Genomic DNA, 23238 nt, shown 5'->3' with positions numbered 1-23238 from the left:
AGTGGAGGGAGTGCAGTACTTAGTTTGTACTGCTATGAACTTGGGTCATCACAAGTGAGAAAATTGGGTGTTGTTTTATAAAATTAACAAAAAAAACTAACTAAATAAATAAAACCACACCAAATATTTTCATCAGATTTAATCAAAACCAAAACGAGGCTTCAGCACAAAAATACATCAGTACTGAGAGAAAGAGGGAGCACTTTTCAGTCTTCAAAGTACATTGCTCTTGCTTCATAAGCATTACAGTACTGAATACACACGCACTATGGCACGGAACCATTAAGATAACAACTACAAGGATACTGTCAATAAGTGACAAGAGACCAACCCAGCAGAAGGGTGGGGCGGGCAGAGTCAAGACACCATCATGACACCTGTTCGGATCAACACAAGTTAGACATTTACTCAGGTTTTGTTATCACAGGTAAGCATGGAACCAGTTCGCCAACGTAAACCAGTTGTATTTCACAGCATCATCTTGTCAGGTTTCGAAGTAAGAGAATGTAATTATCGTGTCTTCAGGCATTAAGCAAGAAACAACGGAGACGGCTAATACAGGCCAGAAATATAAGATCAAGATAGAGATCACATTTTCTTAAGTTCCCTCTTTGATTATGCTTAAAGTATTGTACTAAATAGTGCTAGTGTAATTTGGGATATGCCCCAATGTTAAAAACATTTCAGTCTGATAGTACTAGAACACTTAGTTATATAGTTTTGTGTCTAAAAAAATAGTGGAGTTCCTTTATTTACTAGTCCTTGTATTCTGCCTTAAAATGCACAATTCAGGATTGTCATTCACAGTAAATACTTTTCATGTCACTCCAAACACAGTATAGTCTTATTTACAACCATCAAAAAAATAGCAATATTTACATTTTCTTTTATGTTACACATGTACTCGTGTTGACTTTTCTCATGTATTGCTAAAGCATACATCATTTTCTTGTAGTGGACAGTAAACGCAGCCATCTTACATAAGGTATGTACTTCTGTCTTCATGTAATACCACATGTAAATTACACAGCAAACAACATTCCCAATAAGCTAAAGTAGTTTGAATTTCAGCCGGTGTTGTCTATAAATAAGTTACATAATCATGGATGATGCTGAAATGAATTCTAGACCACAGTAAACTTTACTACAATCAGAGACAAGCCAAGGTTGAATATCAACAGTTAGCGTTTCTTCAGGCAGAGGCTGTGTGAACTGACAAAACCATTTACTACATGACACTTTGTTCCGCTTTTGCTACCTGCATTTATGCTTCCAGAAACTACACTTTTTAAAGTTTCCCAGAGCTACGTTCGCTGTCCAAAACAAATCACTTTCTAATTGTCCCACGGTGCTCTTTAGAGCAAAGTGGTCAGCAAAACAGCTCATTTCATTTGGCACATTTACAATATTTTCCATATGTTCTCATTCCACAACACAGAGCTGGAATTGTGTGGTCCTTCAAAAGCGTAAGATGTAATATATTATGAAATAAACATGTAGAACTACAGTGAACACTTTCTTAACATTATTTCTAAAAAGCTACAATGATTTATTTTTGGACCCTTGGTAGTGACAGAACTGTCATCTGCTGGTAAAATTAAATGGATTAAGAGGCTGTCCTTAAGTCTTAAGTTTTTTAAAACCACAATGACTTTACTGACTATAGGCTTTGGGCATTAAAGCAAATATATTTTTTTCAAGGTAGACACTTCTAGTGGTGTAACTTAGCACAAATCAACTGTATATACACCAATCAGACGTAACATTAAACTGACCTCTTTGTTTCTTCCCTGTCAGAAAAACTGTTATACTACCCTCAAGGGTACGAATTCAGTACCTTTAATTAGGAAGCATAATCATACCTCATTCTATTATAATTGTAGATTTTAATATTGTGTTGATTTCATACGCCCCAGGACATACATTCACTTATTTTACACAGTTCTGTAATTTAAGGTTACAAATATTGCTCCTCCTTCTGGAGAAGCGAATGTAATGTACCTTTGGGGAACAGAACTGGACTTAAAACCACTGTTGTACCTTTAAAGCTACATTTACAGTTTGTACCTTTAGTGACAATAATGTACCCCTACTGTACCTTTATTTTGAGAGTTACACTTACTGTCCAGTTAACATATAGGTGCACTGTATAGTCCTGCACTTGAAGACTGTAGCCCACAAAGGGCTGCATGGAATTAAATAATTTAAGTACGTTTACAGTGTGATATTTTTTCAGTGTACGCTGTCAGCATACTTTTGGCTGTTGGACTATTCTCAGTTCAGCCGTGTTGTTTAAAAACTCCACAAGCCCTGCTGTGTCTGATCCACTTCTTACAGTGCAAACCACAAAAACATGCCACTGCTATGTCAGTGCCAACACTGGGTTGAGTATGATCCACCAGCCAAATAATACTTGCTCTGTGGTCGATCCAGTGGTGGTCCTCTGGTGGTCGTGACCATTGAAGAACACATGAGTGTAACGTAAAATATGTAGAGCGAACAATTACTGGCAGTAATTGCAGAACTACAAAGTGCACCTTAATGGCAAGTGGAGTTGATTAAATGGAAAAATGTAGAAACAAATAGGTCATATTGATGTTTTGGCTAATCAGTGTATATATGTACACATCCCTGTTCAGTTAGCTATTAAGAAGTACCAACTGGCTAGTAAAAAGACTCTAGTCTTTGTAAAAAAGCTTACCTCAAATTTCCAAAATCCATATGCTATAACTGCCATAGGAATATTGGTTTATTTTGTGCAAAAATGTCAGCCTCTCCAGGTGTTCTTAATCTTTTCACTGATCCAACTTCTGTTCAACATTCAGTATCTTTTCACTGATCCTCATATTCTCTTTTTTTGTTGTTGATGTTGTTTCACATTGCTCTGAAACCTTCACGGTCTGGGGAATGAATATGTGCAACACTGAGCAGAGCATAGAGCATTAGCATATCTTCAGAATGAGCCAACTACGCCATACAGAACAACCCAGAGTACACTATACCTTTAATTCCACTCTGACTTGAGCCTTTGTTTCTTCGTAAGTCTTTCAGGCTACTGTTCTCTTAATCTGGTCAATCTCAACCTTTTTATTTGAGGGTATGAGAATGGGTAGTTGCTAGGGATATTCGTATTTGATAATTCCAGAACAGTTCAAAGATCAATTATGTCGCTGCTGACACTTGCAGAGTCATCCTGCCGATTGACTTTTACGTAGTTTCGTCCCCCTCTGCTGTCAGGCTGTGACCCCCCTCCGTCCAATTCAGGGGTGAGAAATGGCCTGGTGTCATCTGTGCTGGGAGTTGCAGCTCGCCCCACACTAGGAGAGGGATGCAGGGAGACTGGGCAGGACATGGAGGAAGGCACAGGAGCATCAGATATCCAGCGTGGGCCCTGATGTGTTGGTGTTGGGGGAGCCGTGACCTGCCGACTGGGCACAGCACTGGGGATGGACCGGTCCAGGCCTGCGGAGGACTCAGTCAGTATGGTGTGCTCATCACTGCTGTCTGAGAGTGTGATTTGAGGGTCGCTGTTTCTACGCATCCAAGGCTCTGGAGATGGAGATGGTGATGGCACTCCCAGTGGACGGAACAGGCTGCCTCCTCTCAACAGATGCTCGCGGTGCAAGGCTTCGTCGATGCTGCGGCTCAGATCGATGGGTGATGGAGGACGTAGGTCAAAATCGTAAAGTGAGATCGCTGACTCTTTGTCCCGGTCCAGACTGCCGCTCTGTGAGCACTGTTGTTGCTGACCGAGTGGCTGCAATCTTAGCAAGGACCCAGCTGAGGACTCGGCCCCGCTTCTCTGGTTGCGTCCACGGTTGCTTTCTTTTGGTGGGTCCCGGTTTCTTATGAGGCTTTTGCTGATATCTGCTCCTGAGCGTTCCTGCCCAGCCCAGTTATTGGGCAGCTCTCCAGCCCCTCCACTACCATTGGACCCTCCTACTCCATTGCTCTCTGATTTCCTATGTGGTCTCCCCTTCAAGCTCTGCACAATCTTGGCCCAGCAAGTATGTGTGGGGGAAGAACTGGAGGATTGGCAGGGTGAAGGGAGGTCCCCTGCACCAGTCCCTCCCTGCTCTGAAGCTCTCTGAGTCTGTCCCCCTCGAGGTCTCCAGAAAACCCAGGAGGCCAGTAGCAGCAGACAGAAGGCCCATCCAAGTTCCAGCAGCCGTGCCCAGAACTGACAGAGCCACCAGGTCCAGCGGAAGCGCCTCCATTCCCCTAGCAGTCCATACAGCCAGAGGCAGGTGTAAGCATGCAACAAGCAGCACAGGGCCCCAAGTAGAGCACACACTGCCAACACACGTGAGAGTACCCTCAACTTTGGCCCAACTAGGCCTTTATCTCCCCCACGCCCTACTTCTGGGCCTGAGAGACGTGGAAGCACCAGGCAAAGGTAGCACAAACACAATACCAAACCAGCAGTCAAAGTGAGGCTCTGCAGGACTACAGGTACAGCAGGTGACAGCGCAGGAGAAAGCAGGTCAGCAGCCAAGAGTAGAGTGCACTGTAGGACAGCTAGTACTCCCAGAAAAGGGGGACGCTGAAGAGATGGAGGCAACAGCGTTACTTCCACCCCTTTCAGTATCAGCACCACCATTGCTGCCTGTACCCATATTAAGAGCGGAAGAGGCAAGGTGTACAGTGCAGTGACAACGGGCAACGGCAAAAGCAGACGAGAGCCATAGGGATCGAGCAAGAAATAGGCAGCTCGAATTGCTCCTGCCAGAAGAAGTAGACCATTAGCGAGGGCTAGCGCGCCGCGATGAGGGCAGCGCATACTGGGAGCCAGGGCTAAACCTAACGCGGCACCAGCAGTGAGGAGCAGAAAGAGGGCAGCAGAGCCAAACACATGCAGCTCCCAGGCGAAGGAAAGTGTGCGACTAAGGTCTGCCCACACCAACAAGCTTCCATTTGAGGTGCTAACTTCGCTGTGCACAGTGGGTTCTTTAGGGGAGGCACACAGGCCCAGAGTAGGGTCACAGGGTTCCTTTGCAATATAAAAGGTTGAACGGTTGGGACCAGGTTTAACCGAGGGCATGCTGCCCAGGAAGATTGATGAGTCTTTTTCTACATGTATTGCATTCTCCAGTGGCACCATTCGTCGACGTTCACTTGGTGGGGGAAGAGATGTGCTCGGAGAAGTAGCCGTATCTGTACAAATAGAGGAAAAGATTACACAATGTCATGGCTGAGCAAATAACTTTATATGTCCAATAAAAAAAATAAAATATAAAAAATGTAGTCTACATAAATAGAAAACTAAAATAAAGTAGGTCTGCTTCCATTAGGTTATAATGAACAGTGTTTGCAGACATATATTTCAAGGGTTCTACCAGCAGATGGAGATAGTGTATCAACATACAGTAACATCCAGCTGCTGACTAGCAAAATGAGGAAGCTATTTTTCACCAAAATGCAGACACTAGCATTGCAATGGCTTTAGAATGCATGAAACCGCATTGTATTATGCACAATACACAAATCTTCACACACTGGCAATATTAGCTTTACGTATATCAGTAAGTTAAAGACAATAATACAAAGGATTTCACTGCATGAAACAATCATATGAACACAGTTATGCAGCAGGCACTGCGGCATCAATTTTCTGCATATACTGAGTGCCATGATGATGAATTAGTTCTGATACTACATTCCAGTTATTAGAACTTACACCATACAATAATAATAGTAATAACATCGGCACTGCACCAGAATAGTGATACAAACTCAACGTGATTCAAGGTATGATATATATTTCTCATGAGTCAGGTGAGAAAGAGTGCATTGAAAACCAATTATGACAATGAAAACAACTCTTCTGCAAGCAAAATGAATCTGAATCGGATGTAGCTTCGTGACAATGAAAACTCAAAATCACAGACATAAGTAATGAATGAGTGAGTGAATAAGTGAAGCACAAGCCGTGTTCATGAGGTGCTAGCATTACCAAATCTGTAATGTGTTTTAATGTGGAACTCTCAGCCTGCTAAGTGTGTGCACCCAATGCTGACCAGACTTGGGTGGTTGAGCATTATCAGACACAGCAGTGCTATGAGAAGTTAGTGTGTGTGGTGGTGATACGAATGTATCATACATAGCATCATTACTGCTACGTTGACAGTGGTCCACCACCCCATAATATCCAGGCTGGGGTCTTAAACTGGGGATCCTAGATCATTAAAGAGAGTCAACACAAATTATTCATGACAACAGATGTCAAGCCTCTGTACACTTGCAAGGTGGGGGAAAAGGAGTTCTCAGAGTGTGGGAGTTATCAAACCTTAATGCAATAATACAGCATGTTGCTAGACTGCTAAAATATAAACACATTGTTTTCTTTCACAAACATTTCGAACGAAGGACTTATCTGTTCTTCTACAAGTTTAATGTGTCAAGACCAGGTTGAAAAAAGCTGGAGAACTACTTTAAGGCAGCAGCATCTGAGAAAAAGTCATAAATTAGCAAATGTAAACTGAGGTTGGTCCTGTCAAAGTTCTGGCCACATGGTTGGTTACAACATAGCACAAAGTTTCTGCAGGTGGTTCCTTAATCACTCATCGGGTTTTATTGGAAAGCACCATGCAATGCTCATTTAATTTATCCTAATGGCATGTTTTCCCTTGTGACTTTCAGTATGTGTTATAAAATGTCAACAGTTAGGTAAAATTTCTGCTCTGGAGGACGTCTAACTAAACCTGCCGACCTGGGGTGTGTATGACTGCCTGAAGGTTATATTGCAGCTCTTACAGACCAGCTCCAACATATGTTTGTTTTTATAAAATTTCGAACTTTATACATACGATACGGTGTAAAAGCAAATTACTTAAACTATGTCTATGGACAGCAATGTGTTTTTGGCTTGTTACATTCTTGTAAAAACCAAAATAAACTAAGATTCAGAAAAAGATCGTTTGTTGTTGTTGAGTTGATGATATTTTGTTTGATATCTTAACTGTTTCTTCATCATAAGGTTTTTTAATGGGTCATAAGACTCCCATTTAGAATATCACCTAAATAAGTCTTTCATGGCAACTGACATAAATCTGTTTAGACAAGGACACACAACAGGGAGTTTTAGTTTTCATAAGACTTGCTGAGGTGAAGTGACACTACCACTGACACTTAAAGTATCATCTCATGAAGACTTATATAGGTGCCATGAAGCCTTGTGAGTAATGCCCTTCATTAAAGGGTATTTTAAGGAATTTTTTAAGCCTATCATCAGTAACCAAAAAGAATCAAGTATGACTATAGCTTTTCACAACCAAAACCAATTTGCTGGCCTTGGCTTTTAGTTATAGTTATATCTGCTGTTCTCTTTTTGTTTTTTATATGGGATTGTATTGTGTACCATATATTGCTGTGAGAAGCCAAAAGACGTGTTTTCTCATGCCTACAGCATACACAGCATAATTTGGCATGTTAAACTCGAGGACAGACAGCTTAGACAAAGCCTAGGGGAGTTAAATCAATGCTGTAGACTTTACCAAGGGGCCATATCCTGAACAGGAAGCTAAAGCACATGGGAGCAGTTGAATGGAAACTGAGAGTGTGGAACGTTTCATGTCATTTTTTCAATGGAACCACCTTGCGCAACTCCCTGAACAGACTTCAGGAATGACTAAACAAGGCTAAAAGGTATCTTGGTGCTTAGCAGACACGTAAAACTGTTCCCTGCTCACAAAAACATCATGTCCCGGATATTATTTGGTTTGAGACTCCCATCAAAACCCATCTGATCTTTCAAAGTCCCCATGCACATTCACACATCATCTGATAATAAATGTAGTAGCTCTGGGGCTAAAGAGGGCTAATATGCATCAAACTGGAATTAAAACAGCATTCCAGATGTCTTCATTGAAAGAAAAAAGCTCTCACATTGCCTAGGGCGGGCACACACACACACACATTTAAGAAGGGAAAGTAACACATGATAGATGACAGAGAAACGTTTGGGTGAAGTGAATTAGAACAGTCTATTCCCCCAGAAATTTCATGTGCTTCCAGTTAAAGCTAGTCATAAAATACACACCCACACACAGACACACACACACACACACACACACACACACAGAGCAATCTCATATCTTTAAGATTCGTACTCGTGTGTATGCGAATGCTTCACATGAGCAAATGGAAAAGCAGACAAATCCAAATACATACACACTTCCATTAACATGTGTTTAACTTCCTCTGACTGAGGTCTGCTACTCAACAGCAGGATTCAGACACATCCCAGATGTGCCGATCACATTTCACAGCTGGAGGCATTTACACACACACAATTTCTCTCTACCTGAAGCACACACTCATACACTCTTACACTGCACATCACACACACTCACCCTTCCTTTTCTTAGATATATACACCCCTTGTCCATTTCTCTCACACACACAGCTACACATACTGGTATTAATACTGTGTTAGGTTATACATGTCCATACATTAGGTTATACATTGTAAACTAGTGTTTACAATAAAAATGCTCCAAAACCGCTTAAAATAAATCGTTAGATATATACATTTATATTAGAATCACTATGGAGAAACAAGGTTTCTCCATAGTGGAACAGCAGCTAGTGGAACAAAAGCTAGTAGAAACAGCAGCTTTTTATTTAATTACTTATGGACTTTTTTTCTTTATGTCCATTCAATTACCATTAGCATTAGGAAAGGGACTTGCCCAAACAGGAATAAACCATTTAATTGTTTTGTTTGCTATGAATAATATGAATATAACCCAAAAACTCAAGCAAATATCTATTTTATAAAGAAAATACGAGAATAGAGGTTATATTTGTGGACGACTGGATGATTAAAACCCACCCTTTGGCAGAAAGTGTGTTTTTTCTAGTAAAAACCCTATGTAATCAGAATCATTTTAAAGAGACATTTTCTTTTCTTATGTTTTCCTACAAAATCAAGACATTTAATCTTGAACACACGCACACACACACATATATGTTGTTGGTTGGTCTCCTTTATGTGGTGTGGAATTGTATTAGAATTCTGTAATAAACTCACAGTACCAGCTGCAGGCTCAGAGAGGCTGAGCTAAACTATTCTCCTGGCATCTGTACCCCTACTGCAGCTTCTGCACCACTTTATTCCAACTTCTCCTCCCTTTCCTCCATCCTGCTCTCTATCCATCTGGTTCTCATCATACTCTAAACTCCCTCCACTTACTCCCATTTTCCCCTCTCTCTCTCTCTCTCTCTCCCTCCATTTACAAAGCCATCTCTTTTCTTTGTAATAGTACCTATCAGTAAACCATGAGGAGCTTTCTATTCTGGGCCTTTGTTTTCTTTCATCCTTGCTCACTTCATCCTTCATTGCCCTGTTCTCCTATGTCCGTTCGTCCTCGCCTCCCTCAGTCCTTCTCTTCATCTCCCCCAGTGCATATTTTCTTCTGGGTCTGACCTGTCTCCTTCCCACACGCATGTATGTTTTCCGTCCGTCTCTTTCTCTCTCACTCTCTCTCTCTGATTCTCTTTCTCCGTCTGGGCCCTCATACCTTTGAGCTTTCTCCAAAGTCTTTCCGCAAGAAACCAGCTGCATAAATAATTCCACTTGGTGCCAGAGTCTTGCGCGTCATCAATGCAGCCATTGTTTCCATCCCCTCTGAAAACTACAAATCCCATGGCATCCCCATCTTCAAACAAATCTTACCTGTTGGGTTCTGTTGATTTGTTGTACTCGCAGTGGGCAAGCTTCTGAAGATTTTGTTCTCTGGTCTTTGTGGACTTGTTGTGCTAGATACTGCCGCTTTTGGCTGCTGATTGGACGTTGCTGCTGCTTTTGTTGGCTTTGTTGTGTTTCTTGGCTGCAGATTGGTGGAAATGACTGGAGTTTCCCTTGGTGGCGGAGTCTTTGGCGGTAAGTTGGAGGTGCTTGTGTTGAGAGGGGTGCTTTCACTAGATGTTGAAATGGTCCTGCTTGCTGTAGCTGAGAAAACGAGGGTGAAAAAAAGATCATGTAAATGATCACGTCAACACAGTCAAAAATAATGTTATATTAACTTGCAAAAGTAACCACCCTTTTCTAAATTACTGAACAACAAACAAACAAACAAAAGGGTTAATAAACAACTGAAAGGGAAAGGAACATGGTAATCAAAACATTTAATACCCTCATGGCCATAAATACTAAGTATTTATATGTTCTTCAAATATTTACCTCATACTTTTCATAACTGAAACAACTGGAAAATCAGAAGTGCACTTGAAGCTATTTGAAGGTATAATGTCAATCACTATTAATCTAGTAATTAATTATAACTTAAAATATGACAATTCCAGATGACTAACTTACCTCCTCCTCCTTCATCAGCTAAAGGCTCTCTTGGGCTTGTCAAATTAAGAGCTGATGTTGCTGCTAATTTCTCCCTTACCACTGTATTAGTAGAGGGTTTGGGCTGGTGCATTACGCTTATAGTAGGGTATTTTGAAGCACTGGACACAGTAGTCAGAATGCTGTATGCTGTTTGAATCTGGCGCCTGTACTGGGCATTCTCAGCACCATCGTTTTGCACAGTCTCAGCTGACAACTCCGCCAAACTATCCACAGTAGGGATTAATACATCTGAAGTTGACAAGTCCTCTTCATTAGATTCAGTAACCAGTTCTTCAGTCATTGGCTCTCGGCGTAAAGTTTGGCCAGAGCCCTCGCTGAAGGCCATGGCTTTAGACATTGCAGAAGGGCCTTCTATATGCTGGGTAGGTGTTGTGGTAATAGGCCTCACTTTGGGCCGTCGTGTCGGAGTGATCCCACCTTCAGTTCTGTCTGAATGGTTAGCATGTTCAACTTTTATGTCCACAGTTGTAGGGTGTGCAGATGTTTCCTCTATATTTTTACTAATGTTGTGCTCCACTGGTTGGAATACAATGTCTCCTTGATTAAACATTTCAACAGTGTCTTTGTCCTTTACTGATCCTCCCTCAAGTCCTCTACTCAGTTCCTCATCATCAGTTTTAAAAGGCCCCTCAGTCCGGCCTGTAGGATGAAGAGACCCCAGACTTGGCTTTGTGTGATCAGTCCGTTCTGGAGTGGAAGCTCTGGCATTGCCAAAATATGAGGAAGAGTTTACATACACTTGGCTTGAAATTGGTTGGACCAGCGCAAGAAACAGGGTGATTATCAGCGGAGACACCATGGCAGCACTCTGTCTCCTCAAGGCATGCCTCATCAACAAAAAATGAATGTATTTCATGTCTTCTCCTGTAAAAAAAAAAAAAAAAAAATTAAATAAATAAAAAATATACAGAGGTACTGACTGAATAAAATAAGATAGACAACCAATCTCACACTCAAAATAATAGCCAATTCTTTTGAGGGAATCAGCATTAGTCAAAGGTGAGAGTTTTAAAATACTGCATCTTTAATTTTGAAATAGATTTCAAAAGGAAGTCCATCTGTTCTTGGTTGTGGTGAAATTTTTTTTCACTTTCCTCTTCGTTATATAAGGAATCATCTTTTATCAGATGCCATCAAAAATTCATTCATTCATTATCTGTAACCATTATCCAGTTCAGAGTTGTGGCGGGTCCAGAGCCTACCAGGAATCATTGGGCAAAGGGCAGGAATACACCCTGCCCTTTGAAGGCGCCAGTCCTTCACAGGGCAACACAGACATTCAGTTTTGAGTCGCCAATCCACCTACCAACATGTGTTTTTGGACTGTGGGAGGAAACCAGAGCAACCCACGCAGAACACACCAACTCCTCAGACAGTCACCCAGAGCAGGAATTGAACCCACAACCTCCAGGTCCCTGGAGCTGTGTGACTGCAACACTACCTGCTGCGCCACCGTGCCGCCTCATCAAAAATTTGTTAGTGATATTAACATTATATTTGAAGGCTCTTGTATAATTTTCTTATAAATATGCCTTACTTGCTTTTTATGTCATTGAAAAAAATTCTACTAAACAGGCATTTGACTCAAAAAGTAATGAATGAACATGCGGGCTTTGTACTGGAGATAACATTGTATCACAGTGAAACCAGATTAAACCAAACTAAGTGAGATAACTTTAGAATGTGACTTACATCATGCAGGTGTCTGATGATGACAATGAGGCGTAAGAGCACTAGCTTAGTTTTTATCTACATTCAAATCACAACTCAAAACTAAAATATGTAAACTTCAAACATCAAACATTCCTAGATTTTCCATCAGCAACTGGGCCAAGTGAGTAGTTTGTCGCTAAAACAGAGCATGTGTGGATTCATGCCAGCCATTCCCACATGGCATAAATGGCATGGCTATTCACATGATACATGTGTTATTTACTCCAAGTCTATAGCCCACTTTTTGACCTCGCTGTGGTACTGTTTGGACCTCTGAGATCATTAAGTGTCCGGCCCACTGAGTCAACAAAGTCATTAGTCATTAGCGCAGGCGCACACTTAGCCCTGACCGTTCCAGTATGTAAACACACTCATGAACACAGCATGCAGTGAACTACACATCTGACATTTCCACAGAGCACATAAACAGAATACACGTGACTTCATCACAGGTTAGACACAGTCTACTACATTATTTACTCATTTTACCGAGGAGCTCCAGATTGCAAGAAAAATCCTTTAAAATCACAAAATTAATTACTCCTTTTTCATGATTTGAACTGGATGGAAATCCTGGACCTGAATCAAACTTGTAAATATAAACTATGTTGCTAAATGTTTGCAGACGACTTCCCCCTCCCGTGTTTCTTCTGAAATGAAGGATATTAATAGGGAATCCCCCATTCGCTGCTAGTAACAACCTCTACTTTTCCACTAAGGCTTTACTCAAGCGCATTATTGAGGTCAGGTACTGATTTTGTATGATTAACATCAGCTCCATAATCCAAAGCAGAGAGTTGAGGGGCTTTATATTTCTTTGGCCCATGCTTGAAATTGCGCATGTTGAACTACCCAAAAGCTGTGTTCTAATAGTGCTCCAATGTAATGCACTAGCCACAAGTCAATATGTCCGTTCTGAAGTAATTCACTAGACAATAACACAACACATAGTTTGTTGTGTTGATAAATTATTATATATCATTTTTGTATATAAATAATAACAATGCTTAAAACTATAGACTAAGAGTCTAAGAGAGACTAAGATTTAAACTAATACCTATAGATGCATACATCCTCAAAGGACCAAAGGTATTCGTGCAGTACATCTAGAATACAGACAGAAGCATTAGCCATCCTGCTAACACTCTGCATCTATATTTGGACATCCTATATATGCAATGTCTAGACAGAGCACACACCATGGTCTACGTATGTCCATGTTTTTACCATGACTAGTGCCATGAAATAAGAATGACAGGACTGTATGTTCATTGACATGATTCATTGTAGCATATAAGCCTCTGGGCTTTTGATGATATCACTACTATGTATTTTTTTTTTTAGCAGCACATCTCTCAAACTGACATCATCTACTCAAGACCCAAGCTAGAAATGCCCCCAAGTCATAAAACACCTGTTACCAATCACGTCAAATGTCCCACCCAGAATGCTTCACTCTGAGCCCCACTCAAAATACTCCCTCCACACACTGTCGGCACACCACAAGGAAATGCTGAATCATTAAGAAGAAATTTGGAGTAGTATTTGGGCATACTGCTAAGGGGGATGGGGTTTAGTGAGAGCTATAGTTGTAACAGGAGAGGAATGAAGGGCATAAATTGAACCAATCTCTAATGTAAAGTAAAATTTCAATAACATTATGTGTTTGGAAAGAGCCTCTCTATCAGTCAGTATGAGTAAAACCTGTGTAGACGCAACAAAAAAAGTATAACACTGGGATTTCTATAAGGTAAAGGAAAGTTGATTGTACGTTGGTGGTAAACAGGACTTACAGAGTGAAATGTTAAGCCTTTAATGCTGAGGTTAAAGGCGTCTTTTTCTGCCTTATTAATCTACTTTTCTCCTTGAACAATGAATTCATGCTTGTGCTGTTGCTGCTTTAAATTTAATGTGTAAAATTTAATTAAAGCTGAGATTTTTTAGATGTATTTGTTTCTATTTTAATGAAACCTTTTACTCTGTTCTTCAATGGTCACAAGGCCAGGACACATAAAGAGCAGGCATAACTTGAATGGTGAATCAGTCTCAGCACTGCAGTGGTGGAGGTGATGCGTTAGTGTGTTTTGTGCTGGGGTGGGGGGAGCGGGTCAGACACAGCAGTGCTGCTTGAGCTTTTAAATACCTCACTGTCACTGTTGGCATGAGAATAGTCCACTAACCAAAATTATCCAGCCAAAACAAAAGCGACTTGTCTTCAGTGTGCTGTGACCACTGAAGAAGGTCCTAAAGGATGACTACGGTACTACTTTCTCTACAAGGTGGACCAACAGGGTAGATGTGTAAAGATTGGACAATGACAAGGGGTTTAAAAACTACAGCAGCATTGCTGAGCCTGATCCATTCAGTGCAACAGGCACTAACACACCACTACCACCTCAGTGTCACTACAATGCTGAGAAAAACCCAAACAATACTTCGGTAGCCCTGAGGTTCTGTGGGGCTCCTGACCATTTAAGAACAGGGTGAAATATTGCTAGCATTATATGCAGAGCATCAGCTGGACAACAGTCTGTAATTAAAGAACTACAAAGATCACGTATATTGTAATATCGGATACCGAGTCCTGATCCAATACTTATATTTTCCTAGATAGTACTGTTACACAGTACACACTTCAAGTAAACTCAGCCCAGTGTACCTGCTTGACACTGAATATCTAGCTTTAAGAAATTGCCTGCATCCAAGCTGCTGCGTTATTTTTTTTTATAATAAAAAGTAAACAAATGGTGTCTTCACAAACAGCCCATATAAATAATTTAATATTATTTATTAAATAATATTAGTCAGGTTTATTGTAATCACAGATGTTTTGAGGAAGAAACCAAATGTAGTTTCTTCAAGACACAGTACTAAAATAAGTTATACCTTTCTTTAGCCCTGACCTGTTTCTTTCAGCACAGCCACAAAACAAACTCTGTAGGCGAGTCTGTGACTTCATTGGCAGCAGCACTAAATGATGGACGGCTAACTCTGGCTGCTGATTGGCTTAATAAAAGTGATGACCAATGAGAAACGCATTCTCTGTTCAGGAGTCGCGGAATATCTGCCCCTCCATCCGGCTGAGGAAGAGCAGTGTGTCTCAAACAAATCATGGTCTTAACAGTCGCCTCAAAAACACGCAATAAAACCATATTTAGTGTCCAAATAAAGGACGGTTGGCGACTCTAATCACATCCCCTCACGCTCCAGCTCTGTGCGGAACAGTCCGAAAGAAGTGTCTGCTACGGTGGCCAGCAGAGTCAGATCACAACATCATTTACAAAGTGTGCTCCAGGAAGAGGGGGTATGTGAGCTTGCCACCTGGAGAAGGATCAGACTTAAGATAGAGCCCAATAAAGCCGATACTGATCAGTAAAATAAAGCTGTGGACCCCCCCCTCCCCCTCCAATACCGATCTTTGAGATCGGATCAGTACATCCCTAATAACAATATAGTAATAAACAAACTTGATAACTTATTTGTAATTTATTTACTGTGACATAATGGAAAATCATAGATATTTAAATAAGACATATTTTTTTCACTGGTGTGTTGAGCTGTGAGTGAGCAATGAGGGTGAAAAGAGGAGAGGTGATAAGCCACCCTTGTGCCAAAGACTACAATCAAGATAGCATGATTGTACAACATTAAAACCACTTGATAAAGGTTGACTTGCTCACAAACAATGCCGTTTGCTTACATTTCTGCCAGGTAAATACACATTTAAACCTAAATACATTAATATTATTCAATCTACTTTATATTTGCTGCAGGAATAATAGGTGGACATTGCATTGTAGGTCCACTGCAAGTCTCTGAATTCAGTGCTGACAATACAGCATGATAGGATTAACTAACAGAAGAGAAACAAGCAGTGAACAGACTGAAAACATGGGAGAGAAGGGGGAGACCTCTGTTTCAATCTTTGCCCTTTTTTGCATGTGCTCACTTTTTCCATCTTTGGTCCTAGCTCTTCGACCATCTCTGCACTGTTACTTCATTCTTCAGTGCTGTAATGCTGAAGCCCATAGGAATGGTAAAGGCCATAAAGATAAACGAGACAAAAGAGCACTAAAACAGAGTGATAAGAGAAGTCATGGGGAGGTAAAAGGCAGGACAGAAACAGATAGCAATAGAAAAAAGAGAGGAATTGAGTAGAGGAGTTGTGTTCATAGGCATTTAGGATTGTTATTAGCTCCATGTGTGTGTAAAGCTGCAGAAGTGCGTGGGTGAGAGTGTGTGTTCATTTTGCCTGAGGAGAATCAGATTTAGTCAGTTCACTGGCAGGTGCTTTGTGTGTGTGTGTGTGTGTGTGTGTGTGTCCATTTTTGTGTTTTGAGATGAGAGATCAATCCTGACACTGATTCAGTTCAGGGTGTTCCTACATTCTGAATACTATCCAGAGTACTGGAAACTCTGTTTCTCTCTCTCTCTCTCTCTCTTTCTCTCTCTCTCTCTCTGTAGTACTCTCTCTATTCTCTTTTTCTCCCTCTCTCACACATCACTAGAGATGATGTGAACACCCTCAAGTCACAGAATGTCTGAAGAAAGAGTATTTTTATCTACTAACATGTCCCTGAAGGCAGAATGTCATCACATTTTCTCAAACAATTATTCCATTTATTCCCTATCTCTCTATCTCTGCCTGTGTTATGCTGGCACTATCAGAACAGAACCTGTGTGTTTAGTGGATTAAAAAAACACACTTGACGGTAATTTACATATTTCCTACAAAACTGGATATACACTATACCCCCAAAGGTTTGTGAACACATGCTCATCTAGGAATCCTACTGAAATTTATGGTTAATAAAAGGCAGTTTCTACCTCTTTGATACAGTAACAGCCTCTACTCTTCAGTTTTAGACCAGATTTTGGTCTATTTCTGTGAGGATTTGATGGCATGGTACAGATTTCTTTACAACTGTTGGATCACAGATATTTCCTCCACTTAAAGTAGATGTCGATGATTGTGGGAAAGCACAGTTCTCTGGTTTGTTTACGTTTAGAAGCTCAGCGTTTATTTAATGTGTACGTTTTTATTCACTGTTTGAATTACCACAGGAATTCGTTTGTAACTGGAGTTGTTTAGTTTTGTAGTTAGCAGTTCGCTGCTTTCCGAATTGGGAGACATTTCCACTGTAAGTGATCTGAAACAACAAAAATAAGTTAATATTACTCACCTATGGAGCAGGAATAGAGCAATCCTCATTTTGTTTTGTGCTTTTCAACGTTTGGAGTTTTTATTTTTATTTTTTTTGCTGTCTAAAAAACTCTAGATGCCTCTGCCATGAGCACAGAGAAAGAAAAGGAAAGCATAGAATACCGGATCAAGTTTGTTTTTTGACTTATTTACAGACACTGGTGCTTTGTAAACACATTTAGACCAGTTTCCAACACGCAAGCAGACAGACTTCTGAATTTTATAAAGAGCGTTTTTGGATTACAGGGCGGGTGTTGTATGGATCTTTTCATAGCTTCAGCTTTGCATATCTCACACACACACACACACACACACACACACACACACACACACTGTAGATCACTGTCTCAAAGGTCCCAGGGCACAATAGCTTCTAAATATCCTCAAAACTCCAAAACATATTAAATAATATTTCACGTTTATGATAATTCATATCCCATATGATATCCCACATCTAATTTTTACTTTCATACTGTGTCAAGTATTTGGGACACGTTAAGCCTGTTGTCTAAGACCTACTGCGGGCCCTGGCAGTCAAAGACTGCTGGGCATTGATCCCAGTGGCCTGTGCCCTGCAGCATCCCTAAATATGACCATCAAACACGATTCCATTCCATCATACTGCTACACTAAGATTTACAATTCATGAAAGACATATTAGTATCTTCACAGCAACTCTTTCTCATCTTCTCCCTCTCTCTCTTAAATCTGTATCCTCCCTTCCTCTTTCCCCCTCCCTGTTCCTATCCATCTCTCCTTCTACGTCACTTTTCTCTCATTCACTCTCTGTTCCTCCCTCCTTCTTTCTCCTATATACTTCTATATTCACTTTTGTTTATTCCTTTTCTCTTTCCCTTTAATTCTCCATTTTTCTCTTCGTTCCTCCTTCTATTTCCCCCTCACTTATTGTTTTACTATCTCACTCTTTTCTTTCCCTGTCTCTCTACCCTCCTTCTCTCTACATTTCTCTCTCTCTCTCTCTAATACACACAGTAACTCACACTCAGATTGACTCATTCCATGCAGTCAGACATTTCCGTTAATTTCTGTGAATGTTTCCAGGCACACACAGAAGCCTGTTTGTAGACAGTGGGATCAGAGCGCTGTCCATTTTCGCCCTATGTGTGTGTGTGCGCGCACAAATATGGAGAGGACAGAGCAAAACTAACCAATCACTGCACTGCAGCATTCCCCTGGGGTTAAGATACGCGTGTATGGCTTATTTGTGTAGGAATTGGAGAGAGGTAATGCTCGTGTGTGTGTGTTTGTGTGTGTGGACAAATAAGGTATGAGGGTGGTACTGGACATTCTAACCGAAACGATTCCACACTTCTACCCTTAAGGAATGTAAATAGTCTTCTCTATCAGGGCAAAACTAGCCCTGTCTCTCATAAACTAACAGGAAATGCCCACCTTATGCAACACAGAAGCATTCAACCTGTACATGCAGGCATGTACACACACACACACACACACACACACACACACACTTACTTATAAACGCATCTGAGTCAAAGCAGGCCAGTTTGTCTGGTAGCAGGCAAAGCCTGTAAGAAATCAGAGGTGACACAGTAATAAAACCATCCAGTAAGACCTGGCTGATTCTAATAATTGTTTTATTTATTTAAGGGATGCACTGTGACATTGGACTAATGTTTGTATCAGCTGACAAATAAATCAAAACATTGGACAAATGTTTAGAATTATGAATTTTCATATCAGTATCTGATCATTTATTTATTGTACTTGTTGTACTTGAACATGTTGGGTTTTTTAAAATATATATTTATCTGAATTTTAAACTTCCCTCTAATACCCTTGACATCGTAAGTGATGCTGGCCAACTTTTGGTCATGTAGATATCCACTTCAGCTTTTGCTATAGTTCAATTTACTGGCGTTATCATAATTAATTACAGTATGACCAAAGCATATCTGTTCCGTTACTATGTGTTGTATTCTTACACTACACTTCACTACACTACACTACACTACAGTACACTACACAGTCGGGATGATTTGCAGAGTGTAGCACGGTCTCAAATCACAGACTAACAGAAAACTCAAATTAGGTGTGGTACTTCTAGCTACTAAATTATACATAGGTTAACCTTTAATGGCAGCAATCCACATGTTCATTTACTGTAATAACACTGTCAAAACGTATATTACAAATAGCCAAATACAAGTAATGACACGCAGAAATACTGAGCGACAAAAACGTGCCACACTTGAACACTAAACTTGCCTCAAATATTTCCCACCCTTCTGCTTTGTGTAGTTGAAAAATCATACCACAATTAATTATTTTGAGATTCCATCACAATACTGTGATATTAATATTGTGCTGCATCCTGTGCATCACTATTGAATTTGGTCAGTTGCTTTCTGATTAGCTATCTGTGCTTCTGTGTGCATACAAGTCTGTGCAGTGGCTGTTATCAGTCATATGAGACTCTGCTCTGTAAACAATCCTTTCAGAGCTGCACGAGATCTTTACAAGTTACTCAAGAGTTCTCTGAAGCCTTTAGTTTTAAGTGAGATACCCTCTGTGTATATCGCATACTTCATTTAGCAAACAGGTTGGTTTTGAAACTTGTTTTTGCCATTTTAAAATAAGCCTGCTCCTACACATTGCATTACAACAGTAGTGGTTGGTCTAACAGCCCTCTCCTGTCTGTAAAGGTGGTTACTGGCCAAGTTAAGTTCCCAAATGTGGTGACCCCGTGAGGCTGCCACACAGCTCCTGAGTTCCTGGGTCTGAGAGGAGTCTGGTGTGTTCTCCCCATGTCTGCTTGGGTTTCCTCTGGGTGCTCTGATGTGAGGATGTGAGTGACTGGGTGAATGTGTTTTCACATTTTTTGTGTTTTCAGCCTTAGGCCGATGAAATAGCCGATGTCTGGTGACCATGCTCTTGTAGAGTGGCTGCAGTCACAGTCATTACTGATGGTGCTTGAGGCAATTGCCTAATGTAGCAAAGAATGTAGAGCGTCTAGAAAATGCATAAATTTACATAGTAACAGACCTGAAATGATCAGAATATAGGATAAGGAATTAAAAAAGAAGACATACACAGATTTTTCTCATGCTCACTGCATGACAACAGCCCATAAATATCAAACTACACATCACTTGTCTTAGTTTCTCTTCCTATGGGCCTGTCCTGGCAAGCACCTATTGCCGTTTTTTATTTTAGTTTCCTTATTCCTAGAAATTCAACCCCTCACGGTAAATTTTCCATGAAATATTTCCCTCTTAATCTATCTCATGCTCACACACACACACAAATACCACATATCATCGCTAATATTAAGTCAGCTTACCCAACCATAAAGAACGCAATGTAATTAAACTACCATCTCACACCAAAGGCTCCAGCCCCGGTCAATGTACAGACTGACACAAGTTGATCCATGTAAAGAATTTCAGTGGCCTGTTGAAATCTTAAAGTTCACTACACTTTCACCTTCTAGACAAACAGTGTTGCTTTCCTCACTAACTTGATTAATGCTCTTAGCTTCAACGTCTTACACGCCGGGTGGCCCTGAACACAAGCATGTCCTTAATCTAGCTGAGCCAAGGCACAATATCTTGTAATCTGATGAAAAAAACAAGAAACTATAAAGGACAGCATATTCTATCCCAAACTGGCAATCGCTCTATTCCCCACCACCACTACACACACAAACACATTGATTTAATTTTCATTTTACTGTGTGGAAAAACGCCTCAACAGCTTGTTGGCTGCTGTTCTGTTCCCAGTTGGCCCTGAATCAGCCCAGTAGCTCTGCTCACCCTTTTATTCTGTTCTAAATCTGAAAGCAATCTTGAACCCAACTACACCCTTCTGTTGTAAAGGTGTTTAAAAAAATCAAGCCAGTCAAAACGGTGGACAGGTCAGGGTCATTTGTACTAGAAATCTGTGCCTACAATAATATCTTATGGAAAATCCTGATTGTGTATCACCCCTGCATCTCAAAACAACTTGCCTACCTTTCTGAATCACCCAGAAGTTCAGGCAATGTTCCCAGAAGAATGAATACCCAGTACGCCAGGTAATTTAAGCCAAGAACTAAAGTCTGTCCAATATAGAGAGATAGTGAGGTCTCTAAAATGTCCTTTTAGACAACACTGCACACTTAATGATACCTAATTCTATTAAACTATGAGCATATATAACAAAACAATTCCATTCACTGTAATTGTCTAATCAACTACTGGGTAAAACATTCATTTAGCCTTTTCTCATGGAGAAACCAGAGTAATCCTGGACTTTGCAATATGGGCCTGAGGCAGAGTAGTGAGTAGAGACATTACTACACAGGTTTATGAGGCCTCCAACGGCAGTGTGGCCACGCCCACCCGCTTCGACACCACGCCCCTTTCTAAAATGTTTACATTTGTTACCATTTTTAAGGTAAGTGCTTATTATTATTATTATTATTATTATTATTATTTTAAATAAACACGCACTGTTGGTTATAACACAGGCACATTTGCTGTGAATATTTATTTGGCTTAGTTTATTATTTTCCCTAAATAAAAATAGTCTTAAAATGAAGGACCACATCAAAATATCAAATATTCCCCCTGAGTAATGTCAGTAAATATTATTCTAACGTATACTGTCTGTTTCTGACGTGTTTAGTTACAGCTAACCCAAACTCCCGCCTCGGTTTAACTGACAATACGGCCGCGCGAGCCTGACGTGACGGTTATGGCGGTTACTTTTATGTTTTAAACACTTACCTCTGCAGTCTTCTCCCTCGTATGTTTTCCTCCCTGCCCTAGTCAGCACTTTGTGGAGAAAGCTGAGATAAAGAGGAGTAGTTTTAGGCTTGTGAGTAGTTAACGTTACCTTTACGGTCAGCTCTCTCGTGTCATCGTGTCTCGCGCTGCTCTCTCGGTCACTCTCTCCCCCGCTCCGCCTCGAGCGCTTTTATCGCATCCAGCACGAGCTCCGAGTACAAAGCAACAGCCTTAGGGAGAAACAGAGAATCCGATTTAATCCACGAGTTGTATTTTTGTGTCAGAAAATAATCCAGAAGGCTGCTGTTTGCTGCGCGCGCCTGAGTCGGACTGCCGTGGAGCCATCTCAACGCAAAGGTTGCGCACACACCTACACACGCGCGCATGCACAAACACATGCACGCGCATTTTCGCCTGTGGCTGCGCCTTCAACTACAATTCAGACGCTGTAGTAATAATAGTGACTGCACTGTTACTGATGGTGTGCCGTTTCAGACTCATTATATGGTGCACTATCGCGCGACTGCAGACTCAGCCCGTACAGAATTAAAGAGTGCGGTTTTTACCTGCTGCGGCTGGGTGACGGACACTAGCGCAGCTTTCTGCCGCTGGACACTATCCACACTGCAGTGTCGATTAAGTCTCCTGCATTCATCTCTCTTTCTCTGTCTGCTTTAGGCTATCTCTGTTACTCGTATCCCTCCCACCTTTCTTTCACTTGCTCTTTTTCTCCCCCAGCTCTCTCTCTCTCATCCCGCCCCCTCTTCTATCTCTCCCTTATTTCTCTAACCCGTCTCTCTTATGCTTTTCTCTGCCGCTGTCTTTCTCCAACCCCCTCTCTCTGTTACTATTTCACTGTCGTTGGTTCCTTCTCTCCGCCACTCTCCCTCTTCTGCCACTCACTCTCTCGCTATCTTTTCTGTCCCTTCTTGTCCTATCGCTCTACTCCCCCTTTCTCTTGCTCTCTTCTCTGCCCCTTCTTTCCTAACCGCCCCCCCCTTCCCCGCTATGTTCTCGGTCCCTTATTTGCCTCTCTCTCTCTCTCTCTCTCTCTCTCTCTCTCTCTCTCTCTCTCTCACTCACTCACTCTCTCTCACTCACGTGGGGATCAACATGATCGTCTCTGTCGCCTCGCGCTTCTTTGGCGCTTACACAACAGCACACACTCCTGCTCGCTCACTCGGAACCTGCCACTGTTCACATAGGCTCGGTGA

The 23238-nt window shown here is 41.2% G+C and overlaps 1 protein-coding gene across 1 annotated transcript; it reads right to left on the bottom strand.

Moving 5' to 3' along the window:
• Positions 1-137: 137 nt before the first annotated feature.
• On the bottom strand, positions 138-22728 carry LOC136665968 (proline-rich transmembrane protein 3). Its single transcript, XM_066643876.1, has 5 exons — positions 22591-22728; positions 22134-22254; positions 10319-11224; positions 9677-9952; positions 138-5154 (listed from the first exon to the last, which is right to left on the bottom strand). Exons 3-5 carry the CDS (start codon positions 11214-11216, stop codon positions 3152-3154), a joined length of 3177 nt encoding a protein of 1058 aa, XP_066499973.1. The 5' UTR covers positions 11217-11224; positions 22134-22254; positions 22591-22728; the 3' UTR covers positions 138-3151.
• Positions 22729-23238: the final 510 nt, after the last annotated feature.

The sequence above is a fragment of the Hoplias malabaricus genome, chromosome 14, assembly GCF_029633855.1.
Source record: "Hoplias malabaricus isolate fHopMal1 chromosome 14, fHopMal1.hap1, whole genome shotgun sequence".
NCBI classification, from domain to species: Eukaryota; Metazoa; Chordata; class Actinopteri; order Characiformes; family Erythrinidae; genus Hoplias; species Hoplias malabaricus.
This window is presented reverse-complemented; position numbering and strand designations above follow the sequence as displayed.